This window comes from Hemicordylus capensis, chromosome 3 (assembly GCF_027244095.1).
Source record: "Hemicordylus capensis ecotype Gifberg chromosome 3, rHemCap1.1.pri, whole genome shotgun sequence".
Taxonomy (NCBI): domain Eukaryota; kingdom Metazoa; phylum Chordata; class Lepidosauria; order Squamata; family Cordylidae; genus Hemicordylus; species Hemicordylus capensis.
In genome coordinates this window covers 13,803,105-13,820,481 of record NC_069659.1, presented here as the reverse complement: position 1 = coordinate 13,820,481, position 17,377 = coordinate 13,803,105, and the positions used below count along the sequence as shown (strand labels likewise).

Here is a 17,377-nt window from a genome sequence, read left to right as displayed (position 1 = left end):
ACTGTATATACATGTATTCAAAATAATACTTTTTTCTTTTTAAAAAATCAGCTGCCTGATGCATTGTTGACTGATGCATTGTTGCAGTCAAGTAAAGGGGTTTAAAAAAAATTGATTAACTGATTAATCTAATTAGTCTAGGCTGCTACCCAAAGTGGTTGTTCATTATAAGTAGGTTGAAGCTTCTAAAAATAACTGTTCTTATTAAAGTTACACATTTCTGATGCTAACACTTTATAGCTACATTAAGCCCCCGGGCCACAATAGAGGGTTATAGAAGTTTCTGTTAGTCATGAGGAGATTACTGATTCTCGATTCATTTCTTTGACGTTCCACCAGGAAATGCAGCAGCCCCACATACTGAGGAAGGTCTAGCTATGACCCAAGTCAGTCATGGGGCTTTGCTCTTTCCAGTTTGGATTCCTTGCTGGTCCAAAAAGAAAATTTGAGATCTAGCAAAGCTGTTGATGAAACCTTCCGAATGAGCAATTGATGCTGGTTAATCCTCTTCCCAATTTAGCATCACCTTTGGCAGTACTGTTTGCAGTACAGTTTGTTTGTTTTATCACATATTTATACCACCTGATATGTACAATTAAGGTAATTTAACTGAACGAGTACTTAACACGGCTGAGTAGGACATAGGGCATTGCCTTATACCGAGTGCATCTAGCTCAATCTTGTCTAAACAGACTGGCAGCAGTTCTCCAAGGTTTCAGGCGGGAGTCTCCCCCAGGGATTGAACCCGGGACCTTCTGCATGCAAAGCAGATGCTCTACCACTGAGCTATATCCCCATCCCCTCAGGGGAATACCTTACAGCAGACAGTGCTCATGTGTCATCCATTCAAATGCAAACCTTGCTTAGCAAAGGAGACAATTCACACTCGCTTCCACAAGACTAGCCACCTAATGGCGCAGCGGGGAAATGACTTGACTACCAAGCCAGGGGTTGCTGGTTTGAATTCCGGCTGGTATGTTTCCCAGACTATGGGAAGCACCTATATTGGGCATCAGTGATATAGGAAGATGCTGAAAGAAATAATCTCAGACTGTGTGGGAGAAGGCAATGGTAAACCTCTCCTGTATTCTACCAAAGACAACCACAGAGCTCTGTGGGCACCAGGAGTCGACACCAACTCGACGGCACACTTTACTTACCACAAGACCGCCCCTCCACCCATCATGCCCATCTCTTGGAATATTTTCTCCTGTGTCACATTAGGGAATATTCCTTAATAGTACAGTGACATATTCCAGCCAAAATGACTGCAGGCAACCACATCTGTGGACGAATGCTTGGGAAGCTCTGCTCTGGCTGATAGGAGAGACCAAAGTTGCTTCCTTCCGCTTCTCCAGTTCTGATTGGAAACTGGCAGTTGCTCTTTTAGGCAGGAAGGGGGGGAGCAAGTTCCCTGCAGATGTTCTCTCTCTGACTGATGGTGGTGGAGGAGGAGGAGGAGGAGAGAATACTATTACTATTGTTACTACTAATCCATTCAACTGTGCAACTCTAAGTTTTAGTGTTATGAGTGTTATGAGAGAGGAAGAAAAAGGTTCTATTCCCTTTCTCCGTTTTATAAAGCAGATGCCAGTTCATCTGTGAAGCCTGCACTGTGGTAGGCGTTTCAGGAGACTTGATCCCATCTCCACTGCTGCTGTCACCACTTTTAATTGGGAAGGGGCAAATCTTCACTTGAAATTACCATTTAATCTATGTTTACCGTTTGATCAACCGCATCCATTGATTGATTAATTAAGGTTTGCAGCCTTTTTCATTATAGGGTGAGGAAAATCATGCAAGGCGACCTCTAGGCACACTGTCCTAGACCTGGCTGTTAGGTTCACATTCTTCTTCATTTAATGAATCTTTTTTAAAAAATGAGTAGCTGATGACTGAAAGGAGTTTTTCTGCTTCTCTTTTTGTTTTACTAGAGTACGCTCGCTTTGAGGCCAAAATCCATGACCTGCGTGAACAGATGATGAACCACAGCATGAGTTCTGGGTCAGGCTCCCTGCGAACCAATCAGAAGCGTTCCCTCTATGTCAGGTAGGCATTAAATAATGGAGACAATTGCTGATGAAAAATGGTGCTAAGGAATTGAATTGGGATTGGTGCAGTGTTCATGCATTTAACTGAGTGTAGGGAAATGTTGAAGGAAAGACTGGAAGATGGAATTTTCTTTAGAAAGAGAGAAAATTATTAGGGGGAAACAAACAAGTAGGAAGCAGTCTAGTTTGCCAGAGTCAAATTAACTGTACTTGCTCTTTTTGTATCCCTACTAACCAAGCAAAGAGACACCTTTTATAGTGGCAATTCTCTTATATTTAGCAGGGGGAGAGCAACTGGCCCTATCCAACCCCAGCACAGCATCCTTCCATTGGCTGTTGCTGGTGTCTACCTTATGTTTCTTTTTGGATTGTGAGCCTTTTGGGGACAGGGGACTATTTATGTGCTTTTCTATGTAAGCCACTTTGAGAACTCTGGTTGAAGAGTGGTATATAACTATCCCTATTAGTAGTAGTAGTATTTGCCTAGTGATATATTCTGTGTGAAGGCTACTCTCCAGCCCCAAAGCATTATGCTTCAATTCTTTCTCACACACATGCATGGCATGCTGTCCTGTTCAGCTGGAATTCTGCAGAGGCATTCCAGTAAAGTACAAGAAGAGTCCAAGATCACCAAAAAGTGGTCAGGACCATGGACAACTCACTATGGAGTTGCATATAAGATAAAAATGGATGCCAGGGAAACCAGCAAGTAGGGAGCTCAGAATATTGCTCCGGCTATAGTCTAGTGCCAACTACAAACTTAAGTAGCCCTGTCCCAAGATGGGTGTCTCAAGCTCTACCATCTCAGAGGAAAACTGCTTGAACTTAAAAGGACGGTGCCCTATAAAGACACACAATCTGGTGGAGCAGTAAAATTGCACATTCATGCTTACACTATGCTACAGCTATGATTTCCAATGGCTACACTGCAATTTTATGTATTGCTGCAGAAGTGCTCTTGCAGAACAGTGCTGGCATTCTTTTAGATGCCCACAGTAGCACAGGTGATGCAGAACCAACTATGGTTCGCTGTGGAACATGTTGGCCACTGACTCTTGAAGTGGAAGGGTGCCCTCCTGGGTGAAAGAGTGCCCTCCTGAGCTGCAGTCCTTCTGGGGATAAACCCTTGTAGTCAAAGGCTGGGGGCAAGGTTGCCTTCTCAGACCAGGAGATGGTTCACTGCTTCCTGGGGTCCCTTCTTCTCAGTAAGAACCTCTGGCAGGACAGTTTCTTCAGAGGCTTTCTCTAGAGGGATCCTTAACCCATTCCTCTCTATTCTCCATGTCATTGGATTCCTTCTCTGATAGAGAGAGGTCCAGGTCCTGGGACACATGTTCTACTTGCTTTGGTTCAAGGAAAAATATTGTCAGCTGCCCCAACTGGATTGGAGGGCATATCCAGACCCCCAGGGTAGAAGCTATGTGATCCAGCCAGGGGACAGGAAATCTCAGCTGGAAAGATGAGCAAGGTGCTCGTTTGCTGACCCATGGAAAACATTACTCCAGTACTATTTTGTGCTTCTTTTGCATTCTTTTAGCACATTAACGCATTTTCTGGTATCTTCATGTAAGTCTGGATGGAATTTGTGTTCCAGAAAAGGACATTTTATGCATGTGATGGGAAATATGATGGAAGAAATCTATCAGCACTGATGGTGTGCTATTAAAACGAGCAATATGTCCATGGATACCTGCTAAGACTGACCAAAAACCAATTATAGATTTTGTTTCGCTTCCCAGGTGTGCTGCTTGAACCCAGTTCATTTTTTTCAGTCAAAAGGCCCTATAAAATCTTGGTTCACTTCAAAATTGTCTCCAAGTGCTTCTTTCATCCCAGATAGCTTGCTTGCTCCTCTCCATTCCTCCTGTCCTGAAGAAATGCTTGCAAGAAATACAAGCAAGTCCCATGCATGCAGATCTGATTTCCACACCCATTGCCTTGCAAAGGTAGTGACCTAAGGCTGTGTGAGTGCCTTGGCCACCATGTAGGGAAAATCACACATGCCTAACAACTATTGAAATGAGTGGAAGCATACATAACTTGCTCTACATTATGCCCAAAGTATTTATAGGTGTTAGTTAGTTGACTCCAGGTCAGTGAGGGGTGTTTTTCTTCACCACCGCCACCACCACCACCACTATTACCACTACTTACTGACTGACTGACAAGGTCGGCTGTCCTTACCTCCAAGTACAGAGTGGTGAGAGGGCCCAAGGTGACAGGGGTGGGTGGCAGACAGGGAGAGACAGAGGAAAGACTGCCAATGGTTTCTACCTGGCTTTTATATACCGTTAAACACGAGGGTGTGGTTTTCCCCCACACAATATCTGTACTCAATCACTTTCAGCAAATACCATTGGGCTTTCTCAAGAGCCCGTTTTAATGCGTTACCTTCAGTCCTGCTAACAGGGAGATATCATCACCTGCCCTTAGATGCTAGGACGTGTCCTTGTGGAGAAATAGAATCCACCGCACATATCCTGCCCAATTGTAAGTTCTATTAGGGAGTCAGACAATGTTTGACCGCCCCGTTGTTGATCAGATTGGAAGGGCAATCAGATGATTCGCTTGTTAGTTTTCTGCTTTCTGATACAAATTCATTTGTTTCCTATGTAACAGCTTAATTTTGTTATGTTGCTATCAATATTCGAAGATCGTTGTTCACCGATAAATTTTTAAACAATTATTTATTAATTATTATTGTTCCCTGTAATATGTATGTATCTATGTTTCTGTCTTGGTCAATGACCGTTAATTTAATAAAGTAAGTAAAGTAAGACTGCCAACGGACAAGGACTCGGCTCCAGTGGAGGAGGAGCAGAGCCCAGATAAGGCCGAAGGGAAGGGGTGTGAGGATAACATCAGCATCATGCCTCCCGAAGGGAGGGGGTCTGAGCAGGAGGAGGGAGAAGGGGGAGAGGCCTTGGCAACAGCTGTAAGGGGTCATCAATTACAGGTAATACAGAGGGTTTTTGGCCCCGTAATTGGGGGTGGGCGATGCATTGCCTGCGAGGAGGCATATAAGGAGCCAGCCAGGGATGAGACGAGGGCTGGTGGAGAGTGTCAGGGGCCCCCAGAGAGGGGCAGACACAAGGAGAAAGCAGCTTGGGACAGAGGAGGCACAGGTGGTACTCAATCCCCTCCCCGTCCCTGCTCTGAGGCTGGTCCCGATAAGCCTAGCCAGGCTGGGTAAAGGAGACAGGGACGTGTAGCCAGATACTTACTTACTTATTTACTTAATACTTTTCCTGCCTCCTGCTAGATTTGACTAAATTGTGAGAGTCATCCGACTCTCTGCCAAAACTTAGAGCAGAAGCCTGTGCTTCACCCATTCTTTAACATAACAATGAAGGAGTAAAACCTCAATAGTTAGTGATGACCTTTTTCCTCCAATGGAGCAGGGACGGTGGGAGGGGGGGGAGCCCTCCAATGACTAACAAACTGCCAAGCCATATGAGATGCATCAGGGCTGCTACTTCTGCTGCATTCCCAGCTAACATTGCACTGGTGTTCTCAGGCGAGGTGAATTTGACAAAAACATGCCCTGAGGGCTTTGTGACCCTCAGGGACCTATTTTTGGATGGTGCACGTGCACATGAACACACATGCACTTGCCACAACTGATGCTGCACTAGTTTCATCCCAGCAGCAGCACCAGCACATCTCATGGAGGAGAGCTGGTCTTGTGGTAGCAAGCATGACTTGTCCCCTTAGCTAAGCAGGGTCTGCCCTGGTTGCATATGAAAGGGAGACTAGAAGTGTGAGCTCTGTAAGATGTTCCCCTCAGGGGATGTAGCCCCTCTGTTAAGAGCAGAAGGTTCCATGTTCCCTCCCTGGCAGCAACTCCAAGATAGGGCTGAGAAAGATTCCTGTCTGCCACCTTGGAGAAGCCACTGCCAGTCTGTGTAGACAATACTGAGTGAGATAGACCAATGGTCTGACTCAGTATATGGCAGTTCTTATGTTTATGTAGCACCAGTGCTTCATCTGTGTGCTGGATGTCAGCTAGCACATGCAGGGCTTGTTTGTTTTCTCTGCTGAGCAGGAGAGAATACATGCAACAGGGGAAACCTCAATGCATGCATTTTCCACAAATGCCATAGAAAAATCCCAGTGTAAAAAGCCACCACCTACTACAACAACAACTACTACTTATATACCGCTTTTCAAAAAAGGTTTGCAAAGAGGTTTACATAGAAAAGAAGATGGTTCACTAATAATAATAATAATAATAATAATTATTATTATTATTATTATTATTATTATTTATGTACCATTTTTCAACCGACGTTTTCAAAGCAGTTTACATAGAAAAATGAATAATACATAAATAAGATAGTCCCCTGTCCCCAAAGGGCTATCTTTAAAAGGAAACACAAGGTAGATGCCAGCAACAACAGCCATGCAGGGATACTGGAGGGAGGGGGAGTTGCTCTCCCCCTGCTTAATATAAAGAGTTATAATATAAATGTGCAATGAACATGGGTCACCTGGGGCCACACAGGGCCACTCTTGCTGCCCCCCCTCCCTGTGGCACTCATCTCCACCTTGGTGCCCCCTCCCACAAGGCACTCAGCCCTACTCTGCACCAGCTGGCAAATGTGTGCACGCAGAGCCATGGTCAGCAGGCAAGACCCTATTTCAAGGGGGCAGCATGTTTTTGCCATGCTTGCCCTTCAGATGCTGCCACCTGTGCAGGGCAGCCACATGGGATGTGGCAGGAAAGCAAGAAAAATACAGCCTCGGAATGGGGGAGGCAGCAAGCGTGGTCCTCTGTGGTCCCAGGCGGCCTGTGTTCATTGCACATGCTTGCACAATGGTGGCAATGCCCCTGCACAGTGGAGATTTTCTTTATATTAAGCAGGGGGAGAGCAACTGGTCCCCCAATATCCCTCCAAGACTGTTGCTGAAACACTACCTTGTGTTTCCTTTTAGACTGTGAGCCCTTTGGGGACAGGGAACCACCTCCTCCTCCTCCTCCTCCTCCTCCTTCTTTGCAACCCGCTTTGCAAAAAGTGTCATGGTAGGAAACAATCACAAAACTGTGGGTTGTGCAAAGGGGGGGAATGGTGAGCAGAGAGGGGGCACCCTCCAGATTTAGCCACCGGGCTGCTGCAACCTGGCTATGCCACTGCCACTGTGAAAGGTGCCTCTTTGCCAAGTTAGCGGGGGTCTCCCTTCATAGAGGAGACTTGGTCGCTTCCATATGCTGTATGGCAGGGGTTCTCAAACATGGGTCCCCGGATGTTGTTGGACTTCGACGCCCATAATCCCCAGCCACAATGGCCTTTGGGTGGGGATTATGGGAGTTGAAGTCCAACAACTTATGTGGACCCACGTTTGTTAACTCCTGCTATATGGATTGTGCACAGTGTATATACCAGTCCCTTGGCCCAGGAAGCTTCTCTCTGCTGAATTAGGGGAACAGTCCCCATCTTTTTGTTATCAGCAAACCCTCCTCCTGAAGTGTTTTCATTTCCCAAGCCATGCTGCTCATGCTGCGCCTCCAGTTCGTACATCTTGATGATCGCGGATTGGAGGCAGGCAATTAGTCAACCCCCCAGCAGTGATGATTGCTCATGGTGGAACTAATTCGGATGATGACCTTACACAGATCCAATTAAGCTTGGGCGCTTAAGAAGATGTCAGCATGACAGGGAGAGGGAAATGAGGACGCCCCATCGGGAGGAAAGCCAAACCTTGGTGTGTGGCTTAATGATGTCATTTCAACCTCTAAGGATGGGAAGGGTCAGGAGAACTAATTGGGGGCTGTTCTTAGAAACATCAGCAGAGTCATGCATTGATAATGGCGTGAGAACCACAACAAAAGAACTGGGTGAATGTGTAGTTGTGAGAAAGCATGGCTGATTCTAGATATAGAGAAGCTAGATGCTGGCTAGAGTTGGGTTACTGAGATGCCCCTTTTGGATTTACATCTGGATTCTCACTGGATTCTCATCAACTGTGCCTCTGGCCCCTAAGTCTATATCAGTGTTCTTCACTGTAAGGCCTGGGAGGCAGTGGTGGGCGAGAGAGTGGGGGAGGGAGAGAGAAATGGCACAGCACCAACAAATAGAAGGGAAAAAGGATGGGGGGAAGAACTCCCAAGGTGCTGATGAATTTTCTCAATATGTTTTTATTGAGACACATTCATAAAATTGGTTCAGTATTGCCTTACGTATTATGAGGCAATACTCTTCTAAGTTCAGAGGCAGTTCTTGAGTAGATAAAATTATTCGCAATGTTTGTTTCCCTGGAGTTATCACCCTGCACCACCAAGAGTAGTTATTTATGTCTTCCTGTAAATACCCAAATGTTCATCTTTTAAACTGGCGATTCTCTTATATTTAGCCAGAGGAGAACAACCAGCCCCATTGAACCCCAGCACAGCCTCCCTCCAGTGGTTGTTGCTGGTTTTGCCTTGTGTTTCCTTTGAAATTGTGAGCCCTTTGGAGACAGGGGGCCATCTTATTCAGTATTTCCTGTATTTTTTGTGTAAACCACTTTAAGAACTTTTGTTGAAAGTTGTTATCTAAATAGTAGGCACATAGGAAGCTGCAGTGCCTTCTATCGAGTCAGACCACTGGTCCACCTAGCTCAGTACTGTCGATCTTCACAGACTGGCAGCAGCTTCTCCAAGGATGCAGGCAGGAGTCTCCCAGCCTTGTCTTGGAGATGCTGCCACTAGGGCGGGAGCCTGGAACCTTCGACATTCAGGCCTGCAGATGCGCTTCCCAGAGCAGCCCCATCCCCTAAGGGGAATATCTTACAGTGCTCACGCGTAGTCTCCCATTCAAATGCAAACCAGGGTGGACCCTGCTTAGCAAAGGGGGCAGTTCATGATTGCTACCACAAGACCATCTCTCCACGTGGTGGTGGTAGATAGATTAAGTAATGGATTCGGACTTGGCCTAAGCTGCCAAGGCTCTTCTTAATGTTCTCTCACAATGTTACTGTTCTCCCTCTCACACTCCTGAAAGCTTCCCCTGCTGCACACTCTGTAGTGTTAAGAGGCTCTCGTTTGGGGTCTGCTGCCAGAGTCAAACTTCAGTACTTTTTTGCTATATACCAGGGTGGAGGAAGTTGAACCCAAATCCAATCCTTGTTTTTCCAGCTGGTCTCAAAGTTCTCAAACAAGAACTTTATTGTTATTATAATTTTGTATCCTGCTCTTCCTCCAAGGAGCCCAGTGCAGTGTACTACATACTTAAGTTTCTCCTCCCAACAACCCTGTGAAGTAGGTTAGGCTGAGAGAGAAGTGACTGGCCCAGAGTCACCCAGCTAGTTTCATGGCTGAATGGGGATTTGAACTCGGGTCTCCCCGGCCCTAGTCCAGCACTCTTAACATTGGCTCGTTACACTGTCTGCCTGGTTCTTTGAAAACAATGGTGTTTAGTTTGCCATACGCAACAGACTCCCCTCTTTAGTACTGGATGCCTGATTTCAAGATGAAAGAAGTTGCTATAAATATGGCTTTGCAGAAAGTCAGGTGCTGGAAGCTTTCTACTTGACTCGCTTTCCAGAACAATGACTCCTCCACGCGGCGCTGTCGGCGGTACGTGCACTTAGTGAACTTCTTAAAATAGACTTACCGCCATGGCTTGTGCTAGCAGCTGGTGGGAACTATAGTTGGAATGCAGTCATACAAATTCAGGCTCCTGGAATGCAGTGAATTAGAGCAGACACACTCCACATTTCTTGGGGATTGAAGCAAACCACCATCAATTCAATCAATCAATCAATCTTTATTACGGTTATAGACCAGCATAAAGTATAGGGGTGATAACATGTTAAAAGTGAGAGTAGATACAAAGTGATTACATATAAAATGGTATATATTAATACTAAAAGGACTAAAAATATTAAAAATAGTAGATAATATACCAAAAGCATGAGAAATAGTAAAAGTCATAAAAATTATGCATGAAAGGCATAAAGGGGGGGGGCATAAAAGTAGATGTAAGAAAGTTAAAGGACATGAGAAGACAGAAATATATAAAAAGCCTGAGTAATAAAACTGGAAAACAGACAGATTAAAGGTTATAAGGAACAGTAAAGAGGGAGGTGCGTGAGCAATTGCAGGGCCTCCATAAATCACAAAAAGCACCATAAATTAGATTGTATGTATGTATATATGTATGTATGTATACATGCATGTGTTTGTTTGTTTGTTTGTTTTTCAAGTTTATAGCTCACCCCAAATGTCATTCTCTGGGCAGTTTAAAGTAAAGTAAAGTGTGCCGTCAAGTTGATTTTGACTCCTAGTGCCCACAGAGCCCTGTGGTTTTCTTTAGTAGTATACAGGAGGGGTTTACCATTACCTCCTCCCATGCAGTGAGAGATGATGCCTTTCAGCATCTTCCTATATCACTGCTGCCCAGTATAGTAGCAGTGAGGATTTGAACCGTCAACCTTCTGCTTGTTAGTCAAGCATTTCTGCACTGCGCCACTTAAGGAGGTTTACATTTACAGCAACATAAAACAGGTTAAAAATGAAAACCTTAAAACAATTTAAAACCACAGTCAAGTTAAAAAGCTTGGGTGAAAAAATAAGTCTTCAGAGACTTTTTGAAAAGGGGAGGCTCTTATCTCAGCAAGGAGCACATTCCAGAGTCTCGGGGCAGCAACAGAGAAGGCCCATCCCTGTGTAGCCACCACCAGATGAACTGGTGGAAACCTCGGATGAACCTCTCTGGATGATCTCAATTTGGGCGATGTTATGTTGTTTCCCAGCATAACACGGCATCCTTTTTAGCCTCCATCTTTCCCAGAAGCCTAAGCAATAGAAGTTGATCCTACAGAACACCCCTTTCTAGTCCATGAGCCACAAATTCCGGCCATCAGTATTATCTCAGGGGATGTATGCTCATAGGGATCCTTGGCAGCACCTACCACCCTAGAAATAGAAGATAGACTTGTTGCACTGAACAGCTGCCTCTGTGTTATCACTCCTTCTTTATCCCTTCGCCCAAATGATTAGAGTAAAATTGCATTCATTTCTGCACAGAGGAAAGGGTTAGGGTCAGGGTTGGGGTGACAATGACCAAATTGTTGTCCTCTTCCCATAGAGTAATCTTTGGAGAACGTTCCCTACCGATTGTCATTTCCCTTCCTCTGACATCACGCATAATGTTTTATGGTAGTTTTTGTGATTTTAAAATTTTGAAAAGCTTTTAAAACACCAATGCAAATGTGGCCACTGCATGCCTGATGGTCAGGACAATAAAAGCATGATAATACCCTGAAAGCGGAAAGTACTGCTGAATTATCACCTCTTTTCCATCTCTAGAGGAAGAAACTCATAATGTCCAAACTCATAATGAGCATCCATTCCCCCAGATGCTACTAAGCACCCCAGTTGGCTCATGTACTATCTGGAGCAAAACCTAGAGCACAGCTGCATTCTGGGTTTGTTATAGCCTTCTTAGAGCATAAAGACTCACATAACAGACCAAGGTTGGGGTCATGGAAGTATATTCTATTCATGGGGGGAGAGCAAATTCCACTGGCACCCCCTTCTCTAGGCAGCCCCCAATGCCATCTCCACAAAAATACGTCCCTGAAGATCCCCCAACCCTCAGGGATGTATTTTCATGGGCCATCAAAGGCATCCGAGGGAAGGTTTTGTTTATTTATTTATTTAAAAACATTTTTATACCGCCCCAAACTTACGTCTCTGGGCGGTCACCCTCCCTTATGCAAGCAAAACATACTTCTGCGAGCATGACGTTCGTATGCACACGAGCCAATGTGTTATGATGCATGTGTATTCTCTGCTGTTAGTTCTTTTGCTTTCATAGCTTTAGTCTGAAATGCCTACTTTTTGTGAAGGGTTTTCCTTGTTACTTTAGGGACAAACCAGTCCTTTGCTGTGTTCTTTTCTTTCTTTTTTTCTTACATTTTCTTACACTTGGGTTTAGGCAAAAAGGTGGGACCCTGTAACATGAATCCCCATGAATCTCCAGCCCTAACAGGAGTTAGGAGTTAGAATAGGAGCTCCTATTCAGGACTCCAGCCAGCCTAGACCAGGAGCCTTGAAGCTCTGTTTGTGGGCCACAGAAGAGCAGGAACCATGTAGAGAAAAAGGACAGATTCAGGAGCAGTGGGCCCCTGAATAACAGGGGAGCATTAGAAGGAGAGGGGAGCATGCCTGCTTCCCTGGCTTTTGGACTTCACAAAGGCATGTGATGGGCCATTATGGAAAGCAGGATGCTGGACTAACCCCTGCTAATTGAGCAAATGGTCATCTTTTAAACTGGTGATTCTCTTATATTTAGCCGGAGGAGAGCAACCGGCCCCATTGAACCCCAGCACAGCCTCCCTCCAGTGGTTGTTGCTGGCTTTGCCTTGTGTTTCCTTTGGAATTGTGAGCCCTTTGGAGACAGGGGGCCATCTTATTCAGTATTTCCTGTATTTTTTGTGTAAACCACTTTAAGAACTTTTGTTGAAAGTTGTTATCTGAATAGTAGGCACATAGGAAGCTGCAGTGCCTTCTATCGAGTCAGACCACTGGTCCGCCTAGTTCTGTACTGTCTGTCTTCACAGACTGGCAGCAGCTTCTCCAAGGATGCAGGCAGGAGTCTCTCTCAGCCTTGTCTTGGAGATGCTGCCAGGGAGGGAGCCTGGAACCTTTGACATTCAGGCCTACAGATGCTCTTCCCAGAGCAGCCCCATCCCCTAAGCCTCATCCCCTAATATCTTACAGTGCTCACGTGTAGTCTCCCATTCAAATGCAAACCAGGATGGACCCTGCTTAGCAAAGGGGACAGTTCATGCTTGCTACCACAAGACCATCTCTCCATGTGGTGGTGGTAGATAGATTAAGTAATGGATTCGGACTTGGCCTAAGCTGCCAAGGCTCTTCTTAATGTTCTCTCACAATGTTACTGTTCTCCCTCTCACACTCCTGAAAGCTTCCCCTGCTGCACACTGTGTAGTGTTAAGAGGTTCTCGTTTGGGGTCTGCTGCCAGAGTCAAACTTCAGTACTTTTTTGCCATATACCAGGGTGGAGGAAGTTTCTGAAGAGTAGAAAAGGGGAAATGTGCTCATTTTTTCTTTCCCCTCTCTGGATACCTCCTCATATTTTTATTTTGATTGATTGATTTGATTTGATTTGATTTGATTTGATTTGATTTGTACACTGCCCCTCCAAAATGACTCAGGGCAGTTTACAACAAATAAAAACAATTAAAATCAATTTAACAGTTAAAATCAAAACTAAATCAGTTAAATAATTAAAATCATTTAAACGTTTACAACATTAACATTAAAATCATTTAAAACCAGCATTAAACATTTAAACCATAAATCTAATTAAAAGCCTGGGTGAATAAAGGTGTCTTCAGTGTCTTTTTAAAAGTCGCCAGAGATGTCTACTTTAATATATTCTCCACATTTAGAAGACCACGTTTAACTTCACGGTGCCCTAGCCCCTGACCCTAATTCCTCTTCAGGAATCTGAAGGAGACCTGGGAAGGAGAGCTGGTCATGTGGTAGCAAGCATGAATGGTCCTCTTTGCTACGCAGGGTCTGCCCTCGTTTGTATTTGGATGAGTAACAATATGTGTCCCGGGCCCTGGTGTAGTGCGTAGTGCCTGGGCCCATAGGAGGGCCTTCTTTTTGGCTGCCCCTCTTCTTTGGAACACCCTTTCCCCCCAGATTCATTCAAAGCCCCCTCCTTAGTGGCTTTCAAGGCCCTTCTCAAGGCTTTTGCCCTTTAATTTGTTTTTTAATCATTGCTATTGTTATTGTTCACCGCCTAGAGTCTTTGGAGGAGGAGGTATACAAGAAATTTTAAATAAATAAATAAGTAAATAAGTAAATAACTATATGCGAGCGCAGTCTGCTGTAAGATATTCCCCTTAGGGGATGGGGCTCAGTGACAGAGCAATCTGCTTGCAGGGCGAAGGTCCCAGGTTCACTCCCTGGTATCACCATGTAGGGCTTAGAGGGACTCCTGTCTGGCACCTTCAGGTAGGACTGGGAGAAATTCCTGCCTGCAGCCTTGGAGAGCTGCTGCCAGTCAGTGTAGACAATACTGAGCTAGATGGACCAATGGCCTGATTCTGTGTAAGACAGCTTCCTGTGTTCCTATTGTTATGGAGTGAAGTAGGCCCATACCCTCTCTCCTCCTCCCAGCTCCTCCTTCTCCTCCTATCTCATTTTCCTTTCCCCCACCCACCCACTGAAACCCTCAAAATTCCTTTGGTTCTGAAAGCCAAGTCCTAAATGTGTTCAGTTCTTGTCAATCTGTCTGGGAGGGTGGGTCCTTTTTCTTTAAATTTACGAACTTTATGAATATTTACGAATATTTTTATGAATTTACGAATATTTTTGTGTGAACCTGAGGAGTGCCTGAGTCTCTAAGGATTCAGGAACTTCTGCCTAGTCCATGGATGACCCTTCTGCACTGCCCAGCTGCTGCTTTCAAACTGTCATGTGACTTGGCCCTGTGACACACTTAAGAATTTCTGCCGTATAGTTCACTACTTTATATAAATACATTCAACATTGCATTGGTTCCATAAAATGGCCATTAGAGGTGTGGACGGAACCGATCTGGGCAGTTCAGTTCAAATTCGAACTGAATTCGAACCAAACTGCCAGTCTGCAAACCAGTTTCTTATAACTGGCCGATGGTTTGGTTTGTGCATTCGAACAGAGTCAAACCGCTTTGGCCCGGTTCGGCCCGGTTCAGGATGCTTGTAAAAAGGAATCCGCTAAGGATTCCCCTTTACAAGCAATGAGGATCCCTCCTAACTCTGAAAAGGGGTTGAAAGAGTTGGCAGGGGGCCACCAAGAGGAGACCCTATCCATGGTGATGGCAGTGGATTCCTGGCACCAGCGCCTCCTCTAGACCCCGCTGGTGCACCCGACCCAGCAGCACAGGCTGGATTCTTTACTGGATTCCTCTTTACAAGTATGCCAGACTGGTCAAACCAGGCCCAACTGGTTCGATCTAAACCAAGCCCAGTTCTTCTCAAATCCGAACCAGCCCCCTTTTGTTGGGGGGGGGGCAGTTCGGTTCTAGCTCAGTATGGTTGAACCAGTTCTGCACACCCATTTTAAACTGCGTCCCACCCCACAGTGATACTTATTGCATAGAGATATTCTGATAACACCCCTCCACTTCTTTGCTCAATTAATAGTTGAAAATAAACATCTGTAACACCCTATGCAACAATAACAACAAAAATTGTTTTTTTTAAAGGTCAATACTAGTAGCATAGAGTGGTGTTTTGTTTTTTTGTTGTTGGTTTGTTTGTTTCAAATGCAGGCACTTAGAGATTTTATACTGGTGTCTAAGATTTTGACATTTTGCTGTCCCCCAGTGACTTGATTTCTTATACATTGGATCAGACTCCTCCACATCTGAACACTGGCAACTATGCATTTAAAAATAGTTTCCAGCCCTAATTTCCTTGAATAACCTTGAGTTAAGGCTCAGATGCAATGCTCTTCCAACTGTGCTGCCCTGTTCACAGATTGTAAAATGGCGGGGGTGGGGTTGATAGCATGGGAATGGCAATGAATTTCATAGTGGGGACATGAAACTCAGCAAGCTCTCAAGCTCAATGCTCCTTTCTGGGGCTGGCAATCACAACTTCCCCCAGCATGGAACTTGGGCAGCTGCCATCTACTGAGTCAGACTATTGGTCCATCTAGCTCAGTATTGTCCAATCTGGCTGGCAGCAGCCCTCCAGGGCTTCAGCCCTACCTGGAGATGCCAGGGATTGAACCTGGGACCTTCTGCATGCTAAGCAGATGCTCTGCCACCAAGCTTTGCCCTCATCCTGTGACTCCATGTGATAATGTAGCATTACTCTGACATCATCATTATTATTTCTTGTTTACACAGTCAGACAGGTGTTATTGACTGGTTTGTTTTATCTAGACATCGAGTCCTTCCCAAGGACCTGGGATGCCAGAATTTTATCATCAATACTGTTGGTTATTATAGATATCGTCGCAAAATATAGGCTGTTCCCAGTAAAGCTGCTTTTTGTAATTGGCTGATGGTGATTTCTGTGGCCCCTATGGTGTTGAGGTGCTCTTCAAGGTCGTTTGGGACTGCACCCAGGGCACCAATTACCACTGGGATTATTTGGGTCTTCTTCTGCCACAGCCTTTCAATTTCAATTTGTAGATCTTTGTATTTGGTGATTTTTTTCTATTTCTTTTTCTTCTATTCTGCTATCCCCTGGTATTGCTATGTCGATTATTTTGACTTGTTTTTCTTTCTTCTCGACTACAGTTATATCTGGTGTATTGTGTGGCAGATGTTTGTCTGTTTGTAGTCGGAAGTCCCATAATATTTTTACATCTTCATTTTCTTCAACTTTTTCAATTTTATGGTCCCACCAATTCTTGGCTACAGGTAGCTTGTATTTTTTGCAGATGTTCCAGTGTATCATCCCTGCTACCTTGTCATGCCTTTGTTTGTAGTCAGTCTGTGCGATCTTCTTACAACAGCTGATCATCATCATCATTATTATTATTATTATTATTATTATTATTATTATTATTTAGATTTCTATATCGCCCGTCCAAAAATGGCTCAGGGCGGTTTACACAGAGAAATAATAAATAAATAAGATGGCTCCCTGTCCCAAAAGGGCTCACAATCTAAAATCTGGATGAAAAAGTCAGCTCCCCCAGACCCACACCTGGAGTGATGCTGAGTTTTGTCCCTGCCCCCATGAATTTTGCTCTGAAAATTTGATGGGAGGTTTCAGCCCCTTTTTATCTCTTGCATTTACCCACCTTCCATTTTCAAGGGGAAAGTTCTCCAGTGAGCATTTTCATCTCAGCCTGAAACAGAACCCGGGCCATCTGTCTTGTCCTTCTGCCTTATAATTTATTTAAATGTTGTCTGCAGGAAACAAAGTACACTTTGACATGTGAGTTGCGTCCCAGGCAAGCAAGTGTCCCTTCCCGTTTTCTTTGTACAAGCATTAAATTAAAAGCCTTTCCATGAAAACATATAACCCACCTCCCGCTCCTCTGATGACATTACTTTCTCGGGTTCCTTCAGAGGGGAATTGTCAGCAAGGATAAAAGTAGGCTTCCAAACCAACAGAGGAGAATGTGAAAAGACTGTAGTTATAGCCACAAAGTTCCTGGGAGATTTAAAGTGCCTAATGCACAGCTGCAATTTGAAATGGCTTGATTTTAAATGCGTACTTAGTTTTCTGTCAGCTCTGGCAATGCAGAACAAAGGGGCTAAATTGTCAGTTGTTGGAAATGGCGGGAAGCAAAAAATAAAAAAATAAAAACCACCTCTTGCTCTTGCATGCTCCATGTCTTAATGTAGCGAAGTTTCCAA

The 17,377-nt window shown here is 44.6% G+C and overlaps 1 protein-coding gene across 30 annotated transcripts in view; it reads left to right on the top strand.

Moving 5' to 3' along the window:
- Positions 1-17,377, top strand: part of DLG2 (discs large MAGUK scaffold protein 2) — a 1,429,269-nt gene that overhangs the window by 1,293,874 nt on the left and 118,018 nt on the right. For all 30 annotated transcript variants that reach the window (XR_008318273.1, XR_008318272.1, XM_053304274.1 and 27 more), the window contains one exon: positions 1,935-2,049. Coding sequence is in view for 28 of the 30 variants with exons in the window: in XM_053304274.1 (XP_053160249.1) it covers positions 1,935-2,049 (115 nt within the window). In the remaining 2 variants the exon portion in view is untranslated. The remainder of the gene's footprint in view (positions 1-1,934; positions 2,050-17,377) is intronic.